Below are 8970 nucleotides of genomic sequence, written 5' to 3' on the forward strand. Positions count from 1 at the left end.
CTGGGACAGCACAGCCTCCTCTCCCCATATACTGAGCAGATCCAACAGCTCTGCAGTGGTCCAAGCGAGAGAGCGTTTGCTGTGATAACCTGCCATGGGCACATGGGAAGATGCAATGAGACCTCTCCAGGCCGAGCAAACAGGAAATGGAATTTCAAACATTTCCAGCGCTTCTAAGCGGGAGAGGTGGATGGTTGTTTTCCAGGCTGCAGGGCAGCGGAGTCCAAACTGCTGACCAGAACGGTCACGATGGGCATTGTGGGACACCTCCTGGAGGCCAGTTAAAGTGGTAAAATCAAGCGTGGTGGCTACACTGCCACTTTCAGCACTAAAACTTTAATTGTTCAGGGGTGTGAAAAAGCACCCCCTGAGCGACAAAAGTGTTAGTGCTGAAAAGCACCAATATAGACAGCGCTTTATCACAGGGAGCCGCGCTCATGGCAATAAAGCTACTATCCCTCATTTGGGGTGGTTACTTTTTATTGCTGGGAGAGCTCTTCCCCCAGCAATAAAGCATGTCTATGCTGCCCATGTCCCAGCGCTGCCACGGCCGCACTGTAATGCGGGCAGCATAGAGATACCCTTAACCTCTTGTTGGGGTGGTTATATTTTGTTGCCAAAATGGCATTTTTGCCACCAAATGTCGCATTGCAGGATGTACGCACTCACTGTTTTGTCGACAAAAGCTGCCTTTTGTGGACAAAATTTTGTAGTGTAGATAAGGCCTAACTCAAAGTGTCACAGCTAAATACCAGAGTTGGACAGATTGTTTAGCATACGTAGTTAACACATTGCAAGGGCCCATTCAAAGTGAATTGGCCTGTTAACACCCCTCCCATGGGAGGGAAGGAAATGTGGGGAGAAGGCAGGCAGCTGGGAGGGTTGTTAATGCCTTATACATTCTTATAATAAGCCATAAATCCAGTGTGTCTATTCAGGCCATGATTTTTAGTAGTTAGCAAAGTTATGAATTTAAAACTCATCCTTCTTGCTAAGCATTTATACTGGTCTCATCACTGTCCTGGTGGCAGGACAGACCCTTTTTATATACAGGAAATGGTTGTTTTCACTGTCCCCCTAGAGAATCCATCTAATCCAATGTCAAACTGTGGTCAAACTGGACAGTCTCTACGTAAAAGAATAAATGGACACAAATCAGACGTCAAGAATTATAACATTCAAAAATCAGTCGGAGAACACTTCAATCTCACGATTACAGACCTGAGAGTGGCTATCCTTCAACAAAAAAACTTCAAAAACAGACTCCAACGAGAGACTGCTGAGTTGGAATTCATTTGCAAACTGGATACAATTAACTTAGGCTTGAATAGAGACTGGGAGTGGATGGCTCATTACATAAAGTAAAACTATTTCCCTATCTTATTTCCCCCCCCACCCCATCCCCTACTGTTCCTCAGACGTTCTTGTTAACTGCTGGAAATGGCCCACCTTGATCATCACCACAAAAGGTTTTCCTCCTTCCCCCCTCCTTGTAATAGCTCATCTTAAGTGATCACTCTCCTGACAGTGTGTATGATAAACCCATTGTTTCATGTTCTCTGTGTATATAAATCATCTCCCCACTGTATTTTCCACCGAATGCATCCGATGAAGTGAGCTGTAGCTCACCAAAGCTTATGCTCAAATAAATTCGTTAGTCTCTAAGGTGCCACAAGTCCTCCTTTTCTTTTTTGCGAATACAGACTAACACAGCTGCTACTCTGAAACCTAATCCAATGTATGGCTGTGCAGGCGGGAGCGTGTTAAGGATTGTGATCCTGTTTCCTCTTCCTCTTTTCACTCCCCCTCCTAGTCCTTAAAAAACGTAATTGTAGAAATGGGGCTAAGTCCAAACTCCGGATCTGAACCCCCCCAATCCCTGTCCCCCTTCAGAGCGGGGGCTGAGTTTTTCTCTCTAAGGAGCTGAACTAAACCCTCCCGTCCAGCCCCCTCTGACATGTTCTCTCTTTACTAGGTAGTTAGTGGGTGGGGAAGTTTGGCTCCCATCGCCAAGGAATCGCTTTCCGCTGCTGGTGGTAGCCTTCAGTTCTTCTTTCCCAGATTGCCCCCTCCCCCGCGCCGCTGCTAGGGTATCTATCGCTGTCAGAGGCCCGCCGAGGCGTGCGGGGGAAGGGAGCTCTGCCCCCCCCCCCGCCTGGCTGTGCTCCGCAGCCCCTCTCGCTTCCCCACGCAGCCACCCTTGCGGTTTTGCAGCTAGTTCCCTCCTGAGTTTCAAAGGGCGCCACGTGACTTCCATGAAATTGACAAGCGAGAGCTGCTGCCGCCGCCGCCGCGAGTGCGGGACTCCCAGGCTCTGCCTCCCGGAGGCTGCGGCAGCGGCCGGATCCGGGCAGAGGGGGCGGCTCCTCCCCGGGGGCTGGGGAAGCACAGAGAGCGTGCGAGCCGCTGCAGCCAGGTGCAGGCTGCCGGGATGCCCCGGGCCGGAGTTTCCCCCTAGCGAGGCTGGGGACAGGAGTGCGCTGGCAGGGGCCGGGGTGCGGGGAGCGTGGCTGCTCTTTGGGCTCCCGCCGCGGCCCCGGCCGCTCAGCAGCTCCCGGGATGTCGCACGGTGTCCCGGCTTCGGGCAGCGTTCTGCAGAGAAGCGCCTCTTCCGATGGGAATCAGCCGCAGGTACCGGGCAGGGGAAGGGGAAGGGGAGGATGAAGGGTGCCGGGCAGCGGCAGCGGTAGTCAGGGTCCGAGGGGCACAGCCGCCGGGGCTTGCGGCGGGACGCCAGCCGGGCAGGAGCAGGCTGTGGGGAAGCACGGGAGGGCGTGGGCCGGGATCTCACAGCAGCCTTTCCCTCATCTCATCCCATTTCCCTCTCCTGTACAAAGGTGGCTGATGCCCCTGGTGAGCGCCGAGTGCTTTCCTTCAATTTGGCACCGACTCGCCTCTGGTCCTCTCTCTCTCTCTTATGGACTCCCTGCAAATCAGATCACAGGAGGAAATGTTTTCCTCACTACCATAGGTGGCATCCTTCACCCCCACGTTCCTGAGGCTGTAGATCCGGGGTCCAGCATGGGGATCACTTTTGACACGACCATGTCCTGATCTATGGCGCAGCTGGAACTGGGTCCCAAATACATAAGGCTGAGTCCCCTATAACACAGTGACCATAGTCAGGTGGGAGGTGCAGGCAAAGAAGGCTTTTTTCCTCCTCTTGGCAGGGCAGATTCACAGGATGGCAGCCAGGATCAGGATGTAGAGGTAGGAGACAGGATGATCAGAACTGTAGGGCTGCCAGTTTTAGCTGGACATATTCCTGGAGGTTTCATCACATGACATAACCTTTAATTAAATCTTAATTTAATTTAATTAATCTTTAATTCCTGGAGACTCGAGGACAATCCTGGCGAGTTGGCAACCCGCAGAGAAAGGGCTAGCTTCCCTGCTTCCCAAGATGAAGAGCAGCATCTCATTGATGCTGGTATTGGTTGTCCTGAGCTTGTCTTGGGACACTAACTCCTACCTGGACATGCCTGTGCTGTAATCTCTAACCCCCTAGGGAAGATGCAGAATAGAACAGAACAAGATGCCCTCTTTCCATGGATCTGTAATTACCACGGGCGTGCCTCTTGCCCATGTAGCCCTTTCTTTCATGAAACCACACACAGACATATGTCTCTCCTGAGCATGTCTGACACATGGGATGGAATTCATCACTGATGTGACTCCATAGTGTTACTGCAGAAATTAGTTCAGTTCACAGACTTTATCATAAATCTTCCTTGTAAGAGAGGAAACAGTGGTTAACTTTACATACTTTGGAGTAAACATTGCTAGGAGCAACAGCAGCCACCACTGCTAGCAGCCTTAACGCTGTCATTGACATGCTGGGATGAACTCTGTGTCTTCTTTCTAAACCAAGATGAAAGGCAATTGATCATGTCCTATTACAGAACTGTAGGGAAATGCTTGCAGCATGCTTGGGGAACTCCTCCCCCTGCTCTCCAATCCCAGCTCACTCTTCTGCAAAATTTGCTGCAACTTAGTGATGAATGTTCTTTCTCTGGACAATAAAAATCTTATTGTCTTCTAAGTCGAATGTGACTTAGATCTGCAGAAAACTGTTGTTGGGCATTATTAGCTACCAGGAAAGCTTATTTACTTGATTCCTTTAATATATATAAAATTCTGCTCTAGCCTGAGAGGAAGCAAATGAAATTTCAGACCACATGGAGAATTTTTCAGGTATGCAAGGGAGAGTTAATCATTGGATTTATAATGGAAAGCCTCCTGAAGCCTCCACAAACCATGATCAAGACTCCAAAATGAAAACAGAAAGTTATTTTCTAGGTTGTGAGTGGATTTTGTGTGTGAACAATACAAGAAAACATTAATCCAAAATAGGATCTCTTAGTAAGATATTTTATATAAGAAATTTTCCTTTCTAAAAAACCAAAACATCTGTGATTGTGTAAATTTCAAAGATACTGTGGAATGTGTATTGTATGCTATTTATGTAATCAACAAGGTTGTTTCTGGAAGACCACATGGTCTACTGGATTAAATGGACATAAACACTATTATTCTGATTGGTAGAGTTAGGGCAAGATACAGGCAGGGGTACTAGAATAATTTTTATAGTGGGGGTGCTGAAAGTGGAAAGAATGTATTTGGTTGTTATTACTACTTCAAGCCAGGGGGTGCTGCTGCACCTTCAGCACCCCTAGTTCTAGCCTCTTGGACACAGGGTACCGCAGAATCAGGCCTCTCTATTTTTTAGTCCTGGTTGTGCCACTGACTTGCTCAACAACCCCAGCTCCCACTGATGTCAATAGGAGCTACAAATGCTCAGCACTTTTGAAAATCAGGCCACAAATCTCTCCATCCCTCAGTTTCCCTGTCTGTGTAATGGAGATAATGCTACTTACTGACCTTTGCAAAGTACTTTAAGATGTGTGGATGGAAAAGATTATGTAAGAATGAAATATTATTATTATGAAGCACACCAGATTGTTTGCTTATTTTCACTAAAAGCTATTTCCTTGTTTTTTGAATCTCAGTGCACTTTTTTAAAAAACAGCAACAAGGTGTGTTTGGTTGGTTTTTCAGAGTCCTGAAGAGGATGATAGGAAGATAAGACGGAGAGAAAAAAACAGAGTCGCTGCCCAGAGAAGCCGGAAGAAACAAACACAGAAAGCAGACAAACTCCATGAGGTGAATGGGTACTTCACATGTTGCTGTTGTCTTTTGAGCGTTGTGTGCGGAATTTAACCATACTATGCATTTCTTAAACAGGATATGAAGTGGTTTTTGTAATAATCCAGCATGAGGAAGTATGGGTTTGGTGTAAAAACATATGAATTACCATAGTGGACCATGCTGTTGAGCTGTCTAGTCCAATATTTTGCCTACAATGAAACTTCTGGAACTTGCCAACGGTGCTAGATCTTTATACTGAACAATTAAGGAATAAGCTTCCCCTAGGGGAAGCTTCTCCTAACTCCAATAAGTCACTGAAATATGAGGGTTTAGACACCTTATATATATTTTATCCTATCTTAAACTGTGGATGTTTCCATTGTGCATATAAATGTCTGATCCTTTTTGAAATCCTATTAACAAGCCCTAAGCGTCAATAATATAATATGGTAGTCCTACTGTCTGTTCAGTTGTAACTCTAACAGGGCAGGCATTGTCTCTTTTCAGTGTTTGTACAGCAGCCAGGAAAATGGAGCTTCCGGCTCGACTGGGGCTTTGGGCACCACCATACTATAAATATTTACTACTATGTTACTAATGCCTTTATGTAAGTGATGCAACTTTCAGGTCCCAGTTCAGCACAGAATTATTTCTATCTTCTACATTGTGAAAATAAAATTTATCCACAGAAGACAATTTTTCATGTCTTTTGTTCTTGCAAAACACTGTGAAGTGCAGGTAATACTTGTAATAGGGTCACCATACCTGGATTCCACGATACCAACTTCTAGAGATGAAATGTCAAATTTCTGAGCTTTTCTTCTCCTGGTGTCTACTACAGAATGCCTCCAAACTCTTCTATAATTCAGTTCAGTTAATTCATTCCCATATGCAGTCTCTGCTCAGGTAAGAAGCAGGACTGGAATAACAAGGGCGTGGGTCAGGATTGATGTGGGTGCAATGGCAGAGCTGTGTTTAGAAACCAACACCGAACCTGCCTGCATATTAAATTCTTCATAGTGCTCTTGTGAGTATTAAATTTAAACACATTTTAAAGGGGGAACAATAAAGATAACTTCAGAGGGAAACAGTTTGTTACACTTGCTGGATTGTGGGATATTTGCATTTTCAGATAGGAAAATAGGATGAATGATTATTTTCTTGCAATATAAGCACACTGGTCGTGGTGGTTGGACAGCCTGTGTTGATCTAGATATGAACTTCTGTGGAAGTTAACTCTGCTAACCCACATTCAGTTGAAAGTTAAAACCAGAGAAAACTGCAGTTGCACTGAAACACTGGTCCCACAGCCTTTTCATGCTGATCATTATCATCTCACTGTATTCCCTCATCTGTCTGCATCCATCTGTTGTCTCTTGTCTTATATTTAGATTGTAAGCTCTTTGGGGTAGGGACTGTGTTATTGTTCTGTGTCTGTACAGCACCTAGCATAATGGGGGTACTGGTCCACGAGTGGAACTCCTAGGTGCTACACTAATACAAATAATAATAAATTAATAATAATACCCTCTCCCCCAGCATATATACCAGTTCAGTTTATATTACAAGGTCTCTAGCAAGTTACTCAAGTCCCAGAAGAGCAGCAGGTGATAGCAGAAAATGAGGGGCTCTCAGATGTGTTCCAATTTTGTAATCATTATTTTATATAGTAGATAATGTAGAAAGAAAGTAGTGCTTAATTTCGTTCTGAAACATAAATGCAGAATGTAGAGCTGAGTTAGCTGCTCTCAGGGCCAGACTTTGGGCTCAATAGCTTTCATGGCATTACATGGCCAATCTGAGCTTCGCAGCCACACAAGTCATTGTACACCTGAAAGGGAAGAAATGCCAGGCACAGATTTAGCACTTTGGCAGTTGCCCAACTACTCATGTTTCCCAAAGCAGACCAAGACTCTGCCCAGTCTAACTTGGGTACTTTTCATTTTTTTAGGCAATACAAAACTGCCTTTTGCAGCCTGCAGAAGATGTATCCTGTGTGGAAGGATCTTTGGATGGTGTGGAACTCCTAAACCACCCATCTCTTCAACCAATGCAGAGGGCATGGCTGGGGAAAGAAGCTGGGTATTCTGGTCACAGCCCACACTCCTGCAATCCCTGGTTCCCGGAATGGTCCCTTTGGGCCATTGCCAGCAAGCACAACCTAGAGCACCCGTAGGCTACAACAGTTTGTGATGGGGGAACCAGAACAAAATAGATTAGCCCAGGATCAGGGGAATGCAAAGGTGGCTAAATGCTACCTTCGCAATCCCCTCCTGAGTGGGACTACATGCTTCGTGGCCACAGCTCAGGATCTGGGCCCACAACAGTAGCTCAGTAAGAACATGGATAGTAACAGTCGTATTGTTACAAGCATCTGTATTTATTAGGCTAGTTCAGTATTTTGATTCTTATGTTAGATTTCAAAACATTAAATAAGCAGAAGCAACAATTTATTCTGCTATCATTTGATTAAAAACAGGTGAAGGCACCGAAAGGAATGTTTTTATTAGCAGTGGGCTTCCTTTTTTCATTCCAGGAATATGAGTGCCTTGAACAAGAAAATACCTCCCTGAAAAGAGAGATTGGGAAACTAACAGATGAGATGAAACACCTGAGCGAGGTGTTGAAGGACCATGAAAAGATCTGCCCTTTATTGCACTGCTCCATGAACTTTGTGACCATACCCAGGCCTGATGCCCTCACCAGTTGCCTGCCAAGATGAGAGCTCCTCCTTATTGCCTTTAAATGCTGGTTATTGTTGTACGTAAATGGGAGAGATTTAAAGATCCAGCTTCTTTTTTTTTTCACCACAATGCAGGTATATCCTCCCTCTTGCAGAGGGATGGACTTGATCTAATAGGCCTTTACATCTCTAAATCCTCTGAATATCAAAAAGGTCAGTGTGGGGAGAACAAGACTGAGCTACAATTTATTTTCTAGAACCTGTAATACACTGTTTCATGTTCATAAATGGCAAAATATGATACAATCTGCTTTTACAGGATGGAAACTCTGGAGAAAAATAGCAGTCTAGGCTAGGATATGATTTACCCCACACTATGCCGGCTATTATTTCTGAGTTGTCATCCATAGTTATTATATATATAATATCCTGGCTGCTCATTTTTTGTTTACACTGGGGTTTGGCTAATAAAATCAATGTGCTCTTTTTATCTTTATGGTGTCTCCCACCTTCTTCGATATCCAATGCCTTTTGAACACTTTTACATTTGCTCATTTGTCAAATCCAGAGTCTAATGCTAATCTCCCTGCTTTCAGTGTGCCTTATTACTTGCTTATCACCAGCTTCAGAATGTTTGAAAAGCTTTATTGGCTTCCCTTCTGAAGCTTGTGTAACAACTGAGTGTAGATCATCTTCAGTTCCCTAATCACTGGTCCTCAAACCATCAATCCTCAAAGAGTTTTATTCCCATTCTTGCATGACGTGTGCGCCCATTTTCCAGGGAGTAAATGTAAAACAGGCAGTTTGGGGTCCAGATTCATCCCAAGAGCAAAGCCATTGTAGCCAGTGGAATTCTACTGGGGGAATTCCCTTTGGGTTTTTTTTGTTTTGTGATTTGTTTGTATGTTTTGTAATTTACTAGTTGCCCTTTTCCCCATTACACATCTAGGGCTAGTTTCACCAGGGAGACTCTTAGGTGCCTAACTGCCACATTAGTTGCCTAAGCCCAACACTTAGGTGCCACTAGCATTCACCAAATCCCCACGGTGCCTACATTTTGGCAACAGGTGTGCACAGCTGCCTCAATCCTGCCCCCATCCAGCAGCTCGGTGTTTAACGTCACCTAAGCCCCAGCATGA

General features: G+C 45.2%; 1 protein-coding gene across 2 annotated transcripts; it reads left to right on the plus strand.

The window, feature by feature from the left end:
* The first annotated feature begins 1801 nt into the window (after positions 1 to 1801).
* BATF3 (basic leucine zipper ATF-like transcription factor 3) lies at positions 1802 to 8327 on the plus strand. Of its 2 annotated transcripts, none has more exons than XM_043511776.1 (3): positions 1802 to 2631; positions 5059 to 5163; positions 7100 to 7671. In XM_043511776.1, the coding sequence occupies exons 1-3, from the start codon at positions 2560 to 2562 to the stop codon at positions 7322 to 7324; spliced, it is 402 nt and encodes a 133-aa protein (XP_043367711.1). In that variant the 5' UTR covers positions 1802 to 2559; the 3' UTR covers positions 7325 to 7671. The 2 variants fall into 2 exon arrangements, with proteins under 2 accessions (XP_043367711.1, XP_038252249.1); XM_038396321.2 differs by lacking the exon at positions 7100 to 7671 and adding an exon at positions 7685 to 8327 and having other exon boundaries at positions 1990 to 2631.
* The last annotated feature ends 643 nt before the right edge of the window (positions 8328 to 8970 follow it).

The sequence above is a fragment of the Dermochelys coriacea genome, chromosome 3, assembly GCF_009764565.3.
Source record: "Dermochelys coriacea isolate rDerCor1 chromosome 3, rDerCor1.pri.v4, whole genome shotgun sequence".
Taxonomy (NCBI): domain Eukaryota; kingdom Metazoa; phylum Chordata; order Testudines; family Dermochelyidae; genus Dermochelys; species Dermochelys coriacea.

Excerpts from the sequence above, each read along its gene's own strand:
- BATF3 (XM_043511776.1), top strand. The coding sequence starts at position 2,560 with ATGTCGCACGGTGTCCCGGCTTCGGGCAGCGTTCTGCAGAGAAGCGCC. Across the intron at positions 2,632-5,058 it reads CCGATGGGAATCAGCCGCAG|AGTCCTGAAGAGGATGATAG; the intron begins GTACCGGGCAGG and ends TTGGTTTTTCAG. Across the intron at positions 5,164-7,099 it reads AAGCAGACAAACTCCATGAG|GCAATACAAAACTGCCTTTT; the intron begins GTGAATGGGTAC and ends TCATTTTTTTAG.